This window comes from Pleurodeles waltl, chromosome 6 (assembly GCF_031143425.1).
Source record: "Pleurodeles waltl isolate 20211129_DDA chromosome 6, aPleWal1.hap1.20221129, whole genome shotgun sequence".
In the NCBI taxonomy this organism is placed as follows: Eukaryota; Metazoa; Chordata; class Amphibia; order Caudata; family Salamandridae; genus Pleurodeles; species Pleurodeles waltl.
The window spans coordinates 5,181,939-5,202,511 of NC_090445.1; the positions used below are offsets into that span (position 1 = coordinate 5,181,939).

Genomic DNA, 20,573 nt, shown 5'->3' on the forward strand with positions numbered 1-20,573 from the left:
CTCCTAACCAGGGTCCAAGCGTGGCACATGAGGCCACTATTCAAGAGCCCACCTAGAGTATATTCCGGCGCAGAGCCCGGGGCAGAGCCCAGCAGCGCCACGGCGCCGTGCCCAGCCCGAGAGCACCACGGCACCGTGCCCAGCCAGAGAGCGCCACGGCACCGTGCCCAGCCAGAGAGCGCCACGACGCGGAGTCCAGCCCGAGTGCACCCCGGCGCAAAGCTCAGCCCGAGTGCACCCCGGCCCGACAGCACCCCGGCGCAGTGCGCAGCTCAAGAGCACCCCGGCGCACAGCGCAGCAGAGCCCAGCACAACAACACCTCTGCGCAGAGCTCAGCCTTAGTGGACCCCAGCACAGATTTCAGCCCAAGTATAACCTGGCGCAGAGACCAGCCCGACAGCACCCTGGAAAAAGAGCCCAGCCCGACAGCACCCTGGAAAAGAGTCCAGCCCGACAGCACCCTGGAAAAAGAGTCCAGCCCGACAGCACCCTGGAAAAAGAGTCCAGCCGGACAGCACCCTGGAAAAAGAGTCCAGCCCGACAGCACCCTGGAAAAAGAGTCCAGCCCGACAGCACCCTGGAAAAAGAGTCCAGCCCGACAGCACCCTGGAAAAAGAGTCCAGCCCGACAGCACCCCAAGGAAGAGTCCAGCCTGAGTGCATCCCAGTGCTCTGTCTTACCTACCAAAAGCCCAATCATCGAGGCCCCTTCACTGAGCCTAATCAACCAGTCAGTCAGGGGGCCCACAGCCCAAAGGACAGTTTCTGCGCCCCTCCTGAATCAAGCACAATCAGAGACAGCCCCCCCCGCCTCCACCCCCTTCAGTCCAAGAGCCCCAAGTCCAGAATCCAGCTTGAGGCCACCCCTTGAATGAGCGGTCAAAGGGCCCCTGCACCTTCCCCCCTAACCACATGCCTGCGTCCTGACGTTTAGTCAGAGAACCCAATCAGAGGGCCCTCAGTGGCTGTGAGACCAATCTGGGGCCCCTCAGAGGCCCCGAGCCCCAGTCACGGGGCCCTCGGTGGCCCCGAGCCCCAGTCACGGGCCCTCAGTGGCTGTGAGACCAATCTGGGGCCCCTCAGAGGCCCCGAGCCCCAATCACGGGGCCCTCGGTGGCCCTGAGCCCCAGTCACGGGGCCTCCATGATGCAGCAGCACCAATGTGCACACTGCACACAAAGAGTTATGTGCCAAGAGGATTAGGGTTTTGGTCCTGATGAAAGCTCATTAACCTTTCCAGGCATTGAAACTGGGATGAAACACATAGACAAAATAAAATGTCTTAAAAAGCCACACCACCCTAGCTTTTGTAAGCTTGTCACAGGATACCACAATAAATTAAGAACTAGGGGCCAGATGTATCAAAGTCCCAGTTTGCATTTCTTAAGTAGCGAATTTTAAGAAATCGCCATTGGAGAAATGCAAAAAGGGATGTAAGAAAATAGTGAATCCCTAATAGTGATTTCTTAAAATTCTCATTCGCTATTAGGGAAACGCTATTAGGGAATGGGACTTCATTTGGTGCGAATGGTTTTGCATTTCCCAATTAGCAAATTCCTGTTAGGAATTAGCAAATTAGGTAATGCAAATCCAAAGGTGACGGGGGCTTAATGCCCCCCCCACCCCCCAAAGAAATTGTGCAAATGTAAAGCGCACATATGTCCTAGGGCAGTGGTTCCCAACCTTTTGACATCTGTGGAACCCGGGGCCCCCCTACTGAGTCATTTCTGAAAGCTGGGGACCTAATCTGTTAATATTATTTAATTTTGTAAGCAGTCGCAGACCCCCTGAGGGGGATTCACGGACCCCCGGCGGTCCATGGGCATTTTGAAAATTGCCCATGGTTACAACCAATTTTGAATTTGTGGTAATTGCATTTCCTAAATGCCCAGTTCGCATTTCAGAACTGCACGATACATATGCTTTGGAAATCGCAAGTAGGAATTCCTTATTTGCGATTTCCTTTTTAGGGAATCGCAATTTGTGATTCCCTATTCAAAGCCACAGTGTTACGGAATCGCTAAAAATTGCGATTCCCTAAAATTGCACTGCACTGCCTTTCATATATTGTGTACAGTGATTTTGCATTCGCACATGGTGGAATTTACCAATCCGCACCGTTTGCGAATGCAAAATCCTTTGATACATCTGGCCCTAGGAGCTCACTTGAAGTTCAAGGCAGAGCCCAACCAGATGCAGCCAGTAGTTGGGTTAGGACTCGTTGTTGACGCATGCCATTAGCAATAGTAGCCGGTGAGAGTCCTTTTAAACAAAAGGGGACACCACCCTCCCAATATGGTGGGATTGAGAGACAATTTACATGCTACCTAGTGAGTTCTCTCTTTGGTGTATTTTGTTGCTGGAAGTGGAGAGAACCCACTCTAAAAAAAAAATTGTAGCTCCTCAGTTTCTTGATTTTGTATGGTAGGGAACCCCACATGCCCAGATTGAGAGCCCTATTGTCGTGCATCTGGCCATAATACTCCCAGGTTCAGAGCTCTGCCAGTTCTCACCTGGCTCCTATACATATGGGCCCTTTGCAGAGTTTGCAATCACTGATTCAAGCACACCTGGACCCACGCGGTCCCAAGACTGCCAGTTCAAACCTTGCTACTGTGGCTATAGGAAAACCTTAGTGATGAATGGAGTCTTCGAATGCTGATTCAAGCACACACAAAGCCCACCAGTTCTCACCTTATTCCTGTGAATGTAGTAAAGGCCATTGAGTAGCATCTGCATGACTTTCTTGATCTCGGAGAGGGTGAATTTTACATGGGCGTTGCTGAGCAGGCCGGCAAGGTCGTGCTCACAGAAGTCGAAGACCAGGTAGATGCTGCCCTTGTAGCGGTTGTACTGGTTAGCTGTGGGAAAAGGGAAACACTGGTATCTAACGTCCTGCGTGTGTAAGTCAAACCACAGTAGTGGAGAATGGGCACTGCACACAACAGGTGTCTAACGAATGTGATCCGAGGAGGATCCAGCTGCAACAGAAACCAAACTAGACCAACACAATGGAAAATACAATGACTGGCAAGAAAAGACCCTAGCAAGCGGAGCCAATGTGGAGAATCCAACAATGACTAAGTCAGCAGCTCCAAGCACGCCTAGGCCTGTTTTTTCCCATTTACCAACCTCATGACCATAGATCGACAAGCTGTGGGATGCTCAGAGCTGTTGGCTGTCTCGCAAGGTGGGAGTAATACACAGTGTTGTTTGCAACCAAGAAAGTGAGAGTGCCAGAAGGTGAGAGTGCCAGAAGGTGAGAGTGCCCGAAGGTGAGAGTGCCCGAAGGTGAGAGTGCCCGAAGGTGAGAGTGCCCGAAGGTGAGAGTGCCAGAAGGTGAGAGTGCCAGAAGGTGAGAGTGCCAGAAGGTGAGAGTGCCAGAAGGTGAGAGTGCCAGAAGGTGAGAGTGCCAGAAAGTGAGAGTGCCAGAAGACGTGTGAAACTTTGAATGGAGCCCACAAGTTGACACCAAAGGACCTCAAATAGCAGGTTAGCACCAATGTTATGCAGAGTTAGGCACGAGTCTTGCGATACATGCAGGATTGTACATGATTACCCAGCACACTTGTAAATAAAACTATCAAACAAGCAAACTGGGAACTGAGGTGTCGGCTATAAAAAGCGGAGAAGAGAATTAGTCAAAGACCAATAGAGAATACAAAAAAGCCACCTACAAAGTAAGAGCCACAAAGCACTAGTCATTGAAAATACACAGAACATGCATGTAAATATTTTACACAACACTGCATGCAATAATGATTTTGATGCTGTAAGGAGTACTTCCCCAGAGACTGAGCAGGTCACCCCACACTTCGTACGTAACCTAGACTCGGCTTGTCACAGTAGTGTGTTACAAACCAAAAGACAGTTTGTAGGGTCAACGTGCGCTCATCTCCCCGCATTAGATTACTAATGCCACAGTGTTACTTTATCTCCACAGATCATACTTTTAATGCTGCAGGAAATGTCTGCGGGTGAATGAAAGATGTTTTACCAAGAGCACTCCCCAGACAGTGTGTACATCCCTCACAGTTAGTCATGGGGCGTTGCAACGTGTACGTCGCCTCAATACTACCGATGTAATGACACATTCCCCAGAAAGATGCTGTAGAGGGCACTCCACAGACTGTGCTTATGTGTACAACCCTCACAGCTAATAACTTGATCAGGCACTTGTGTAAAGCTCTCCACTCAGAGGCGCCACTCGGGAAGCACAGTGAGAGTGGATATACCGCTAGCGCCTGTCCTCGCCAAGGAACCCTGCACACAGTACTCCAGAAGCTGCATGCAGTGGGGTGTGTGTAAAATATGGTTTAAAGCCTCACGCTTGGTACATACGATTTCTGGTACCTTTCGTCCTGCAAATCTCGATTAGATTCACCACATTCTCGTGCTTCAGCAGTTGCAGGATTTTGATTTCCCTCAAGGCTGTGATGGGGAACTGAGAAGGAAACAGATCAGAAGGAAAGATCTGTGAATATCACATGTCTAGCGAAGACCACACATGGACTGAGGACGCCTGAGCAGAAGCTGTCATTCTGAGAGGGAGCCTCTGGTTCCAACCCTATCAGGAAGAAAGTCTCCCTCTCAGCGCCTCTGCAACAACTCTTGCAGCCATCTACTGCAGAATTTATAATGTCCCATGGCCTTGAACACACAATTACATGCAAGCATGGATCTACTGCAGAATTTAGAATGTCTTACGGCATTGAACACACGATTACATGCAAGCATGGATCTACTGCAGAATTTACAATGTCCCATGGCCTTGAACACACAGTTACATGCAAGCATGGATCGACTGCAGAATTTACAATGTCCCACGGCCTTGAACACACGATTACATGCAAGCATGGATCTACTGCAGAATTTAGAATGTCTTACGGCCTTGAACACACGATTACATGCAAGCATGGATCTACTGCAGAATTTACAATGTCACACGGCCTTGAACACACGATTACATGCAAGCATGGATCGACTGCAGAATTTACAGTGTCCCATGGCCTTGAACACACAGTTACATGCAAGCATGGATCGACTGCAGAATTTACAATGTCCCACGGCCTTGAACACACGATTACATGCAAGCATGGATCTACTGCAGAACGTACAAAGTCCCAAGGCCTTTTACACACAATTACAGGCAAGCATGGCAGTTCCTGAGAGCCTGAAATCCAGCTACCCCACTCACAGCACATTCTCACATACATGCCACTTCCGCTGTGTCCACAGTGGCATAACCAGGGCATTCTGCGGAGCATCTCAAGTGTGCAGTGTCTCGCCTATGTGAGATCAACTGGCTTAATAGGAGTGAGTGTCATTCTGTGTCATTGTGTGGCGTGGACTCCCTTTTGGCTGCAGATTACCAACTGCTTCCTCCGATCCAGATCATTTCCTCGAGTGTTTGGAAAAGGGTTACATGAATCCCTTACCAAAGAAACTCTCTGCAGACACTGATCAATTAAACTATTTCAGACGGGTGATAGCGATCCCCTTCATGGACAAGTTATTAAACAAGCAGTGGCAAAACTAACAGGATTTGCAATACTTTTCAGCCATGTTTCACAGAAACCTGCCTGCTGTGCAGCATGACAAAGTTTTAAAACGAAAAAAAAGTTTTGATATGATGTAGCCAGTGCTGGCTGCATGATTGCACTCATTAGTTTTTATTGCTGGGAGGCAAGAGAGTGGGACATGAAACACTTAGGGACAAGGGGACAGGAGGATGGGGGCAAGGCAACACAGACAACAGGAGGAACAAGGAGGGGTAAGTGCACAAGACAGCCAGCTGAGAAACACATTCTCTGGTACACTGCTTATACAGAATGAAAAAAGAAATGTCTAAAAAAACATGAGTAGTGAAAGCAGACAAGTAATGCGCCCATGCTCAAGAAAGGAACCCTACAGCAGCGGATCACTAAGAAGCAAGCAAATGAGAGTGACAACAAAAGGAACCAATGAGAAGTCTCTAAGCCCATTGATCGAACACAAAAGCCTCGAAGAGACAGCACATGCGCTGTCTAGGTGCGAAATAAAAATGTTGCGAACACTCACCAGAAACAACACATCAAAAGAAACAATTTCTGACTTAAGCCAATCCATCCGGCTTTACAGACGGTTGTAGCTTGGAAACAGACACACGAATGGTGCCCGACGAGAGCCTGAAAATGATGGCAAAAGAGAGGCCTGCACCTAAGGGCTTCCAGATCACACAATGACTTTTGATACAGCGAATCACACTGGCTGCAGGTGTTCAAGAGCACCAAGAAGGACTGTAGGAGGCTGCCCTGGTGTGTGGTGGGTACCTAAGGTACTTACACCTTATACCAGGTCCAGGTATCCCCTATTAGTGAGGTGTAGACGGCGTCTAGGAAGCCCGGGCTCTAGGGGTGGCGGTAGCTGAGCAGCCAAGACTTATCTAGGATATAAGCAAAGCTTGTACAATACCACTGTAGTCACACAGCACTTACACGCATGAAAGGAACCACATAGTGTTACAAAAATAAAGGTACTTTATTTATACTAATCAATCAATCAATCAAGGCATTTATAGAGCGCGCTACTCACCCATGAGAGTGTCAAGGCGCTAGGGGGTTACTGCTGCTCGAAGAGCCAGGTCTGGAGGCGCTTCCTAAAGGCGAGGTGGTCCTGGGTAGTCCTGAGGTGGACAGGAAGGGAGTTCCATGTCTTGGCTGCCAGGTAGGAGAAGGATTTACCTCCAGCGGTGGTTCTGCGGATGCGAGGGACGGTGGCGAGAGCGAGGCTGGTTGAGCGAAGTTGACGGGTGGGCGTGTAGAAGGCGAGGCGACTGTTGAGGTATTTGGGGCCCTTATTGTGAAGGGCTTTGTGTGCGTGGGTGAGGAGCCTGAAGGTGATCCCTTTGTTGACGGGAAGCCAGTGCAGATGTTTCAGGTGGGCGGAGATGTGGCTGTGGCGGGGTAACAGTCTTTCTGGTATTGGCGGGGATCCAGCGGAAGATCTTTCGGAGCATTCGAAGGGTGTGGAAGCAAGAAGACGAGACAGCATTGACTTGCTTAGTCATGGTGAGAAGGGGGTTTACAAATACTAGAATACTAATAGGCAGTCCCCCAACGGATGCAAGTAAACACATTTATTATATGCACCCTAGCAATCAGTGAAGAGCATAAAAACAAGCACTGGCAATCGTAGAGGAAAACAGTGAGGTCCCTAGGGGAGGGTCAAACCATATGCTAAGTAAGTGGTATGCGAGATACAGTCTCCTACCAAAAGGATGTGGAATCTTTGGAAGGGAGCTCGAGGAACTAGGAACCCCAAGAGAGGAGTACCACAAGTGAAACCCCCCCCCCCCCAGCGACCAGGAGAGCAGAAGTAAGTACCTGGTTTTCCCCAAAACCAACTGGAGGACTTAGTAAAAGGATTATGCAAGACCCAGACAAGGCTGGAAGAACCCAAAGGTGGATTCTGGCAGAAGAGGACCTGCAAAGGAAGGGGACCAAGTCCAGTTAGTGATGAAGTGTCTGGTTGTGGCAGGAGCCACTACCCACCCTTCTGTGGATGCAGGACCAGTTCGACGGGGGAAGATGAAGACCAGCTGCGCAGCACTGAAGATGAAGAGAAGTTCCTGAAGTGATGCAGATGGTGTCCCACGTCGGCTGTTGGGCTACAGTGGGTCAGTGGTGCGGAGGAACCACCAACCAGCCTTGGCAAATGTAAAAGAAGAAAAGGCCAAGTTGCAAGGCTGAAGAGGACCAATAAAGACCCTGGGGTGACCCTCAGCAGTCGGGTGAGTCACCAGAAGCAGTCGCAGCCCCCACAGGCAACCCACTGGCAGCAGGTACAGCAAGGCACAATGAGACTCAGTCAGTGCACCTGAAGAGGAGTCCCATGTCACTGGAGCAGCAGAGAGGGGACTGTGCTTGGCAGGAAGAAGTGCTGGGGGCCGGTGCTGCACGGACCCTGAAGATACCTTGGAGCAGGAGCGAACAAGCCTTGGGAGTTGCAACAGTCACAGTCACAGTCACAGAGGTACCGTCTCCCAAATTGGAAAGCCAGGGGCTTACCGTCTCCCAAGTTGGACAGCTGGCAGAGAGGACCAAGGGGACCACTCCAGACCACTACCTATGATGCAGGATCCACGCAGTTCCAAAGGAGAGCAGATCCACGCAGCCAGACGTTGTTGCAGTCAGTGCCTGCAGATGCAGGGGAGTGACTCCTTTAGTCCAAGGGAGATTTCTTACTTCTTGGTGCAGGCTGCAGTCTCATCGGCCTCAGAGAATGCACAGTTGCTGGAAGGAGCCAGAGAAACAATGATGCAAAGCGGAGTCGTTGCTGAAGTTGCAGATTGTCGATTCCTTAAGAGTCCATTTGCAGTTCCAGTAGCCAGAAGATTTAGTAAATGCAGAGGGGTCCTGCTAGAATTTTGCACATTGAATCTGAGGACCCACCCAAGAGGGAGACCCTAAATAGCCCAGGAAGGGGGCTTAGTCACCTGTCTGACCTGGCCACTCAGATGCTCCTAGGGGCCCCTGCCCATCTTGGATTCAAGATGGCAGAATCGAGTGTCCACCTCCCCTGGGGTGGTGATTGACAGGGGAGAGGTCACTCCTTTTTCCTTTGTCCAGTTTCACGCCAGAGCATGGACTGGGGGTGCCCTTTCAAAGCAGACCAGTGGCTTGGTGAGGCTTCCCCTCCCAAGCCTTTTAACACCTATTTCCACAGGAGAGGGTGTTACCCCCTTCTCCCAAAGGAAATTCTTTGTTCTGCCTTCCCCTGCCTGATCTGGTCAAGCAGCAGGAGGGCAGAAACCTGTCTGATGGGTGGCAGCAGCGCTGGTTGCTCGGAAAACCCCAGAAGATTTGTAAGAGCAGCACTGGGAGTCCGCTAAGGAGCCCCTAAGGTGCATGGAATCATACAACCAATACTGGCAACAGCATTGGCGTATTGTGGGAAACTGCCCCTTGTTGCAGTTACCCCCCCCCCACCCCCACACACACACACACTTTTTCCCCTGATGATGTTGCTGATTTGATTGAAAGCGTGCTGGGATCCTGCTAACCAAGCCCCAGTACACGTGTACTTTCCCTAAAAAATGTACCATTGTCTCCACAATTGGCACACCTCTGGCACCAAGATATCACCCTTGTAAATGTTACCAGTGGTACAATGGGCACTGTGACCAGAGAATGTCCCTAAGGGCTGCAGCAAGTGTTGTGCAACCCTAAGGGACCCCTCACCAAACCCATGCACACTGCTATTGCATATTGTGTGTGCTGGTGGGGAAAAAAGGCAAAGTCGACATGGCACTCCTCTCAGGGTGCCCTGTCCAAGAAGAAACAACAACCAAGGCCTCCAGCCTCACTCCGAATGTGGGAGTCCTTACCACTCTGCACCCGATGCCCACAGCCTGTGTACAGGTGGCCCAACCAACTAGCAAGTGCCCACCCTGGGTTGACCTCACCACAAGGTGAGTTTAGGGTTGACGTTAACCCCGGCAGGTGTTGGTCCTAGCTCTATCGGCCACCAGGTGGCATCCCACAGAGATGCCTTGTTGTCGAACATCAGTACTTCTGTCTATTCGGATTTAAGCTTCAGGCAGTTGGCTCTCATCCACTCCGCTACCATGGTCATCCAGTTGATTTTGATGGTGTTTGTGTTGTCAATTAGGGAGAGGATTAGCTGTGTCTCGTGGGTATAAGAAATGTTGTTGATGCCTTGTGATCGGATGGTGTTGGCAACAGGTGTTTTGCAGACGTTGAAACGGATAGGGCTGAGGGACAATCCTTAGGGGACTCCGCAGATAAGCCTCTTGGATTAATATGTGAAGGGTGGCAGTCTGACGTTCTGAGTTCTTCCCGTGAGGAAGGAGCGGATCCATTTCAGTGTGGGTCCTTGGATGCTGATCGCGTGGAGTCTTCCGATTCGTATGTTGTAGACTTGTTGAATGCCTCAGAGAGTTCGAGCAAGACTCACAGTATTCTCTCTATAGCGCTGTTTCACCACCTCTTTTACATTTCCAGGCAGGGACTTGGAGTCTGCACACATATATTCAAGCCCCAGATTTCAAAAAGACGTTTTCAGATATGAGAGCCAAGGGATCCTATTCGTATTGGCCAATTACAGACAATCAGTCATGCAATCTTGCACTAAAGTGGCCTCAGGGGTTCTCTAGCATCTAATCCACAATAAAAGCGGAGAGACAGCAACCAAGTCCTCCAAGTAATGCAAACCCAGCCCCTGGTGACAGAATTATTTGCTACGTTTTTGGGTACCAACAGTAACCTATGTACAAATTTGTTCTCAATACATTGTAGCGAGTCTACTTTGCCATGACCCCACAGTCCCGTCCCATATGTAGCTGCGGTTACACATTTAGATTTATAGAGCGTCACCATCTGTTGTATTGGTTTATGACCTAATTTACATGTGAAGCAAAGGATCACCTCAAGTTGTTGAGTGCTGACCTTAAGATGAGAATTCCATAGCATGGAGGAGCTTACATGCATACCTAGATAACAAAAACCCTTCACCTTGCTAAGGACATTTTCCCCCCGTACTAAATTGTTTAGACTTTGTATTTCGGGCACCACGTGCCATTATGTAGCACTTTGCCAAGGTCCTGCATAAAAGATACAAAGAGGCCTTGGAGGCCTTGAAGGCCATTTGCAGTAGACTAGATGAATGCAGAGTCCTGCGAAAGTCCTCCCCGCGCCTCAGCAGGAAATCATATAACCCATTTATGTAGAGTAGAAATAAAAATGGGACTAGAGCGCACCGCTGTCTTACTCCTTGCCTTGATGGAATTGGGGGTGTCCTCTCACATTGTGGACCATAAGATCTGTGTGTAAGTGTTTACTGTTATTCTCCTATCTAATGGGCTATTATTTCTGCCACTGCTGCTCGGTGATTGACACTTCTGAGGCCCTATCATTGTCCACTCTGACGCCAAGTTAACCCACCAAATGCCCTGCTAGCGCTCTCTCTGAAGCAATATTAATGCCATCTCTGAAATATTACCATTGCCTTATTTACTTCCCGCCTAACCTGTTCCATGTGCCAGTATTGTTCTGGCGCTGTTGTTTTCCACTCTAGCTCCCTGTAAATGGCCCCACCGGACGCCTCTTGACGAGAGCTGCGGGACTTACGCAGTTGTGCGGATGCTGCACGTTTTGCATAATTAAGGATTTGCCGCATTCACCAGATCATCCATCATCTGCTGCATATGCCGCAGATTTTAACAAAAAGAAAGTTTCCAGTTTAGACGTTACACAAACACAGCAACACGTGGCTGCACAGTGGAAGGCCCTTTGCAAAGGTGGACTGATCACCTTTCTGCAGCTTATTGCAATGTTCTGCTGTTAAACTGGCACCAATGAGATGCAACCTATGTCCACAGTATTAACAAGTGTTGAAATTACAAAATAATGAAGTAACGCTAAGACTAAAAATGTGCCACCATACGCCACAGTACTTACCTTTTCTTGCTGCATAATTTGGCCAACGTTATCCTATGACCTGCCATTTCCCTTTCTGGCATTATGTCATTGCTTTATCTTATGCCTTGTTATTGCCCTTTCTATTTATTCTAAATCTGTTTCTGTACAACTGCGGCAGGCTGCATGGCGTCGACATCCGAGACAAAGCTGTGAACTGGATCAAGCCCTTCCTCACCAGAAGAACACAGAAGGTCAGACTACCACCGTTCACATCAGAACCTAAAGACACTTTGTAATGAAATGCCTCCTTGGCATGGTTACCCCCTCACTTTTTGCCTTTTGTTGATGCCAGTTATGATTGAAAGTGTGCTGGGACCCTGCTAACCAGGCCCTAGCACCAGTGTTCTTTCCCTAAACTGTACCTTTGTTCCCACAATTGGCACAGCCCTGGCACACAGATAAGTCCCTTGTAAATGGTACACCTGGTATTAAGGGCCCTGTGGCAAGGGAAGGTCTCTAAGGGGTGCAGCCTGTCTTATGCCACCCTGGGGACCCCTCACACAGAACATGAACACTGCCTCACAGCTTGTGTGTGCTGGTGGGGAGAAAATGACTAAGTCGACATGGGACCCCGCTCAGGGTGCCATGACAACCTCACACTGCCTGTGGCATAGGTAAGTCACCCCTCTAGCAGGCCTTACAGCCCTTAGACAGGGTGCACTATACCACAGCTCAGGGCATCAGTGCACAAGCACTATGCACCTACAGTGCCTAAGCAAAATCTTAGACATTGTAAGTGTAGGGTAGCCATAAAGAGTATATGGTCTGGGAGTCTGTAAATTACCAACTCCACAGTTCCATAATGGCTATGCTGAAATCTGGGAAATTTGGTATCAAACTTCTCAGCACAATAAATGCACACTGATGCCAGTGTAGAATTTATTGTAAAATACACCCAGAGGGCATCTCAGAGATGACCCCTGAATACCAGTCCGACTCTTAGTGCTAGGGTGACCAGTTTCTGCCAGCCTGCCACAACCACTCTTTGTCACTCTATGGCCAGGAACAAAGCCTGTACTGGGGGAGGTGTATCTCACCTCCCCCTGCAGGAACTGTAACACCTGGAGGTGAGCCTCAAAGACTCATGCCTTTTGTTACAGCACCCCAGGGCATCCCAGCTAGTGGGGATGTCCGCCTCTCTGGCCACTACCCCCACTTGTGGCAGCAAGGCTGGAGGAGATAATGAGGAAAACAAGAAGGAGTCACCCACCAGTCAGGACAGCCCCTCAGGTGCCCTGAGCTGAGGTGACCCCTTCCTTTAGAAATCCTCCATCTTGAGTTTGGAGGATTCCCCAATAGGAATAGGGATGTGCCCCCCTCCCCTCTGGGAGGAGAACAAAGAGGGTACAGCCACCCTCAAGGGCAGTAGCCACTGGCTACTGCCCGCCTGACCTAAACACACCCCTAAATTTAGTAGTTAGGGGCGACCCTGAACCCAGGAAATCAGATTCATGCAACCTACAACAAGAAGAAGGACTGCTGACCTGAAAGCCCCGCAGAGACGACAACTGACTTGGGCCCAACCCTACCGGCCTGTATCCAGACTCAAAGAACCTGCACAGTGACGCATCCGACAGGGACCAGCGACCTCGGAGGACACAGAGGACTGCCCTGAACCAGAAGGACCAAGAAACGCCTGAGAATAGCGGCCCTGTCCAAAAACTGCAATCAGTTTGCAACAAAGAAACAACTTTGAAAGAACTCACTCTTGCCGCCGGAAGCGTGAGACTTCACCCAGTACAGGCTTTGTTCCTGGCCACAGAGTGACAAAGGCACTCTCCCCATGTGGCCAGCAACATGTCTGGTGTGTGGCAGGCTGGCAGAAACTGGTCAGCCTACACTAGAAGTCGGGTAGGTATTCAGGGGGCATCTCTAAGATGCCCTTTGGGTGTATGATACAATAAATTGTACACTGGCATCAGTGTGCATTTATTGTGCTGAGAAGTTTGATACCAAACTTCCCAGTTTTCAGTGTAGCCATTATGGTACTGTGGAGTTCGTGTTTGACAACCTCCCAGACCATATACTCTTATGGCTACCCTGCACTTATAATGTCTACGGTTTTGCTTAGACACTGTAGAGGCATAGTGTTCGTGCACATATGCCCTCACCTGTGGTACAGTGCACCCTGCCTTAGGGCTGTAAGGCCTGCTAGAGGAGTGACTTGCCCATGGCACAGGCAGTGTGAGATTGGCATGGCACTCTGAGGGAAGTGCCATGTCGACTTTGTCATTTTCTCCCCACCAGCACACACAAAATGTGAGGCAGTGTGCATGTGCTGAGTGAGGGGTCCCCAGGGTGGCATAAGACATGCTGCAGCCCTTAGAGACCTTCCCTGGCATCAGGGCCCTTGGTACCAGTTACAAGGGACTTACCTAAGTGCCCGGGTGGTGCCAACTGTGGAGACAAAGGTACAGTTTAGGGAAAGAACACTGGTGCTGGGGCCTGGTTAGCCGTGTCCCAGCACACTTTCAAATCATAACTTAGCATCAGCAAAGGCAAAAAGTTAGGGGGTAACCCATGCCAAGGAGGCATTTCCTTACAGCCCTGCTAACACCTCTGATGCCTCATTAGTGCCCCCTCTGTCTGGTTATTGCTCTTGGTGATGTCCTATTATTGCCGCTGTTGCCCCCATCATTCCATCCTCTGATGTCTTATTGCTCTGCTAACACCTCTGATGCCTCATTATTGCACTCTCTGATGCGGTTATTGCCCTCTCTAGTGCCCTGTTAATGCTCAGTCTGCTGCGTCATTATTGCCTCCTCCCATGTGGTTACTGCTCTCTCTAAAGCCCTGTTATTGCCCTCTCTGGGGCCCTGTTATATATTGTCTTAATTCTGATCCTTTTACAAACGGGAGTTTGTTCAGGAATCAGAATCTGAGACCTTCCATATTCAGGTCTAACTGCTCACGTTGTGCGACAGCCGCAGAAGTGGCTACAACCCTCAGATTTTTTTTCTACAACATAAGTTTACCTGCACCATATACAAATCCGGTCTCAACCTATTTTCCTTGGAAGAAATGGGTATGACGGGGTATTGGCTTGTATTTTTTCTGCACTATCTGCTTGACTAAGTCCATCTGAGTTAACTGCTTGCAGAGACTAACGACCTAGTAGTTATCTAACTGGAGAATATCAGCACTGAAGACCCCACAGCAGCAGAATGACAGTAGCCACCAAAAAAGAAATCCCAGTAACCACTGAGTGCCCTGAAACACAAAGACAGATCCAATATCTTACAGACAAGCATTCACAGCCCCCCCCCCCCCCCAACCAGGCATGTCGTGATTCACAGGGTGAACATCACTTCTCTCTAATGCACAATGTGGAGGTCTCTGCCCCAACCACTTGTACGTCCAGTCTGCCACACTGTGGCAGCTGTGATCCTTAACTTGCAGGACCCTGGGCCGAAGCATCCCTAACAAGGCCACATGGGCTGCCATGACTTACCCCTTCCTTCTCATTTTCCATCAGCACTTTCTTCAGCGCCACCTTCTTGCCGGTGTGTCGATGCTTGGCTTTAAACACCTCCCTGTGCAGAGGAAACAAAGGGAGGAGTAAGTACAGAGGTGCCTTGAAGGCTCTAGGATAGGGGTGGCAGGAGGGACTCTGACGGGGGAGGTGGGATTAGGCTCGGGGGAGGGGCATTGGGTGTCTTCTCGTACTTGGGGGTGGGTAGAGGGCCTGTGATGATGGCTAAGGAGAGTGTGAGGGGGTTTCAGGAGAGTGTGCTTGGTTGGGGGGGGGGGGGGGGGGATCCTCACCCGAAGGTGCCATGTCCAATCTTGGCCAGCTTTTTATACTTGGGGGTGGTTTGCGATGAGGGCTAGTCGGGTTATGGGGGTGTGTTTTTAGGTCTTCACCCAAAGGTTGCTCTGCCCGATCATGGCCAGCTTCTCGTACTTGGGGCAAGGGGGTCTGTGATGAGGAGTAGGAAGGTGTGTGGGGTGTCAGCGGGGTATGGTGTGTCGGAGGGTGCCTCTAGGGGGTGTCACCCGAATGTGCCCTGCCGGATCTGGACCAGCTTCTGGTGCTTGGGGGTGGGTAGGGGGTCTGTGATGAGGGATGGGTGAGGGGGTGTCTGGGGTTTGGGGGTGTCCTCACCCGAAGGTGCCCTGCCCGATCTTGGCCAGCTTCTGGTGCTTGGGGGTGGGTAGGGGGTCTGTGATGAATGAGGGATGGGGGGTGTCTGGGGTGTGAGGGGTTTGGGGGGGTCCTCACCCGAAGGTGCCCTGCCCGATCTTGGCCAGCTTCTGGTGCTTGGGGGTGGGTAGGGGGTCTGTGATGAATGAGGGATGGGGGGTGTCTGGGGTGTGAGGGGTTTGGGGGGGTCCTCACCCGAAGGTGCCCTGCCCGATCTTGGCCAGCTTCTGGTGCTTGGGGGTGGGTAGGGGGTCTGTGATGAGGGATGGGGGGTGTCTGGGGTGTGAGGGGTTTGGGGGGGTCCTCACCCGAAGGTGCCCTGCCCGATCTTGGCCAGCTTCTCGTACTTGGACACCTCGTCGCAGAAGGGGAACTCCACGGCCTCATAGTGCCGCAGCAGCGCCGGCCCCCGGGGGGAGCCCAGCTCCGGGGGCAGCTCGGCGGGGCGCGGGGGGGCCGGCGGGGCCGCCAGGGTGGGGCAGGAGGAGGGGGCGCCCGGGGATCTGCTCTCCCTCGGGGGTCCCTCTGCCCTCAGCCCCTCGCCCGGGGGGTCTCTCCCTCTTCCCTCTTGGGGGGTCTCGCTCCCGGCTCGGGGGTCTCAGCCCCGGGGTCCCCTCTGCTGTTCGGGGGTCTCTCGCTCCCTCCGCGGGGGTATCTCAGTTTGGGGCCTCAGTCCCCGTCTATCCCTCGCTGTCTCCCGCCCCGGGGGTCTCTCTCCTCGGGGTGACTCTCGGTGTCTCACTCTCTTCCCCTCCTGCCCCGCACACTTCCGCTCTCTCGCTCCACTTCCGGGTCACGCCGCGGACGCAGCGGCAGCTTCCGGTGCAGTGCATGCCGGGACGGATTCTCTAGGATTTAGTCTCCAGAGTTCTCTTAGCGGCGGGGGGGGGGGGGAGGAGTGCAGCAGGTGCAGCGGCACCGGAGCCCCCACCGTAGCCCCCCCCACCCCACAACACCCCCAGACCTGCAGCCCCTCCCACGGCAGACACCACAGCACACACAGGAGCACAGCAGACACCACAGCACACACAGGAGCACAGAGCAGACACCACAGGACACACAGGAGCCACAGCAGACACCACAGCACACACAGGAGCCACAGCAGACACCACAGCACACACAGGAGCACAGAGCAGACACCACAGCACACACAGGAGCACAGCAGACACCACAGCACACACAGGAGCACAGCAGACACCACAGCACACACAGGAGCACAGCAGACACCACAGCACACACAGGAGCACAGCAGACACCACAGCACACACAGGAGCCACAGCAGACACCACAGCACACACAGGAGCCACAGCAGACACCACAGCACACACAGGAGCACAGAGCAGACACCACAGCACACACAGGAGCACAGAGCAGACACCACAGCACACACAGGAGCACAGCAGACACCACAGCACACACAGGAGCACAGCAGACACCACAGCACACACAGGAGCACAGCAGACACCACAGCACACACAGGAGCCCAGAGCAGACACCACAGCACACACAGGAGCCACAGCAGACACCACAGCACCCACAGGAGCACAGAGCAGACACCACAGCACACACAGGAGCACAGCAGACACCACAGCACACACAGGAGCCCAGAGCAGACACCACAGCACACACAGGAGCCACAGCAGACTCCACAGCACCCACAGGAGCACAGAGCAGACACCACAGCACACACAGGAGCACAGCAGACACCACAGCACACACAGGAGCACAGCAGACACCACAGCACACACAGGAGCACAGCAGACACCACAGCACACACAGGAGCACAGCAGACACCACAGCACACACAGGAGCACAGCAGACACCACAGCACACACAGGAGCCCAGAGCAGACACCACAGCACACACAGGAGCCACAGCAGACACCACAGCACCCACAGGAGCACAGAGCAGACACCACAGCACACACAGGAGCACAGCAGACACCACAGCACACACAGGAGCCCAGAGCAGACACCACAGCACACACAGGAGCCACAGCAGACTCCACAGCACCCACAGGAGCACAGAGCAGACACCACAGCACACACAGGAGCCACAGCAGACACCACAGCACACACAGGAGCCACAGCAGACGCCACAGCACACAGGAGCACAGCAGACACCACAGCACACACAGGAGCCACAGCAGACACCACAGCACACACAGGAGCCACAGCAGACACCACAGCACACACAGGAGCACAGCAGACACCACAGCACACACAGGAGCCACAGCAGACACCACAGCACACACAGGAGCACAGCAGACACCACAGGACACACAGGAGCCAGAGCAGACACCACAGCACACACAGGAGCCACAGCAGACACCACAGCACACACAGGAGCACAGCAGACACCACAGCACACACAGGAGCACAGAGCAGACACCACAGGACACACAGGAGCCCAGAGCAGACACCACAGCACACACAGGAGCCCAGCAGACACCACAGCACACACAGGAGCCACAGCAGACGCCACAGCACACAGGAGCACAGCAGACACCACAGCACACACAGGAGCCACAGCAGACACCACAGCACACACAGGAGCCACAGCACACACCACAGCACACACAGGAGCACAGAGCAGACACCACAGGACACACAGGAGCCACAGCAGACACCACAGCACACAGGAGCCACAGCAGACACCACAGCACACAGGAGCACAGAGCAGACACCACAGGACACACAGGAGCCACAGCAGACACCACAGCACACACAGGAGCCCAGAGCAGACACCACAGGACACACAGGAGCCACAGCAGACACCACAGCACACACAGGAGCCACAGCAGACACCACAGCACACAGGAGCACAGAGCAGACACCACAGCACACACAGGAGCCACAGCAGACACCACAGCACACACAGGAGCCACAGCAGACACCACAGCACACACAGGAGCACAGAGCAGACACCACAGCACACACAGGAGCCACAGCAGACACCACAGGACACACAGGAGCCACAGCAGACACCACAGCACCCACAGGAGCACAGAGCAGACACCACAGCACACACAGGAGACACAGCAGACACCACAGGACACACAGGAGCCACAGCAGACACCACAGCACACACAGGAGCCACAGCAGACACCACAGCACACACAGGAGCCACAGCAGACACCACAGCACACACATGAGCCACAGCAGACACCACAGCACACACAGGAGCCCAGAGCAGACACCACAGCACACACAGGAGCCACAGCAGACACCACAGGACACACAGGAGCCACAGCAGACACCACAGCACCCACAGGAGCACAGAGCAGACACCACAGGACACACAGGAGCACAGCAGACACCACAGCACACACAGGAGCACAGAGCAGACACCACAGCACACACAGGAGCCACAGCAGACACCACAGCACACACAGGAGCACAGCAGACACCACAGGACACACAGGAGCACAGCACACACCACAGGACACACAGGAGCACAGCACACACCACAGCACACACAGGAGCCACAGCAGACACCACAGCACACACAGGAGACCAGAGCAGACACCACAGGACACACAGGAGCACAGCAGACACCACAGCACACACAGGAGCACAGCAGACACCACAGCACACACAGGAGCACAGAGCAGACACCACAGCACACACAGGAGCCACAGAAGACGCCACAGCACACACAGGAGCCACAGCAGACACCACAGCACACACAGGAGCCACAGCACACACCACAGCACACACAGGAGCACAGAGCAGACACCACAGGACACACAGGAGCCACAGCAGACACCACAGCACACAGGAGCACAGAGCAGACACCACAGGACACACAGGAGCCACAGCAGACACCACAGCACACACAGGAGCCACAGCAGACACCACAGCACACACAGGAGCCACAGCAGACACCACAGCACACACAGGAGCACAGAGCAGACACCACAGCACACACAGGAGCCACAGCAGACACCACAGGACACACAGGAGCCACAGCAGACACCACAGCACCCACAGGAGCACAGAGCAGACACCACAGCACACACAGGAGACACAGCAGACACCACAGGACACACAGGAGCCACAGCAGACACCACAGCACACGCAGGAGCCACAGCAGACACCACAGCACACACAGGAGCCACAGCAGACACCACAGCACACACAGGAGCCACAGCAGACACCACAGCACACACAGGAGCCACAGCAGACACCACAGCACACACAGGAGCCCAGAGCAGACACCACAGCACACACAGGAGCCACAGCAGACACCACAGGACACACAGGAGCCACAGCAGACACCACAGCACCCACAGGAGCACAGAGCAGACACCACAGGACACACAGGAGCACAGCAGACACCACAGCACACACAGGAGCACAGAGCAGACACCACAGCACACACAGGAGCCACAGCAGACACCACAGCACACACAGGAGCACAGCAGACACCACAGGACACACAGGAGCACAGCACACACCACAGGACACACAGGAGCACAGCACACACCACAGCACACACAGGAGCCACAGCAGACACCACAGCACACACAGGAGCCCAGAGCAGACACCACAGGACACACAGGAGCACAGCAGACACCACAGCACACACAGGAGCACAGCAGACACCACAGCACACACAGGAGCACAGAGCAGACACCACAGCACACACAGGAGCCACAGAAGATGCCACAGCACACACAGGAGCCACAGCAGACACCACAGCACACACAGGAGCACAGAGCAGACACCACAGCACACACAGGAGCACAGCACACACCACAGGACACACAGGAGCCACAGCAGACACCACAGGACACACAGGAGCACAGCACACACCACAGGACACACAGGAGCCACAGCAGACACCACAGCACACACAGGAGCACAGCAGACACCACAGGACACACAGGAGCACAGCAGACACCACAGCACACACAGGAGCACAGCAGACACCACAGCACACACAGG

General features: G+C 52.9%; 1 protein-coding gene across 1 annotated transcript in view; it reads right to left on the minus strand.

The window, feature by feature from the left end:
• Nucleotides 1-16,058, minus strand: part of CDK9 (cyclin dependent kinase 9) — a 28,409-nt gene extending 12,351 nt beyond the window's left edge. Inside the window, exons 1-4 of the mRNA XM_069236957.1 lie at nt 15,933-16,058; nt 14,932-15,013; nt 4,354-4,444; nt 2,695-2,861 (exon numbers count right to left, since the gene is read on the minus strand). Of these exons, the coding sequence (XP_069093058.1) occupies nt 2,695-2,861; nt 4,354-4,444; nt 14,932-14,952 (279 nt within the window). The 5' untranslated portion in view covers nt 14,953-15,013; nt 15,933-16,058. The remainder of the gene's footprint in view (nt 1-2,694; nt 2,862-4,353; nt 4,445-14,931; nt 15,014-15,932) is intronic.
• Nucleotides 16,059-20,573: the final 4,515 nt, after the last annotated feature.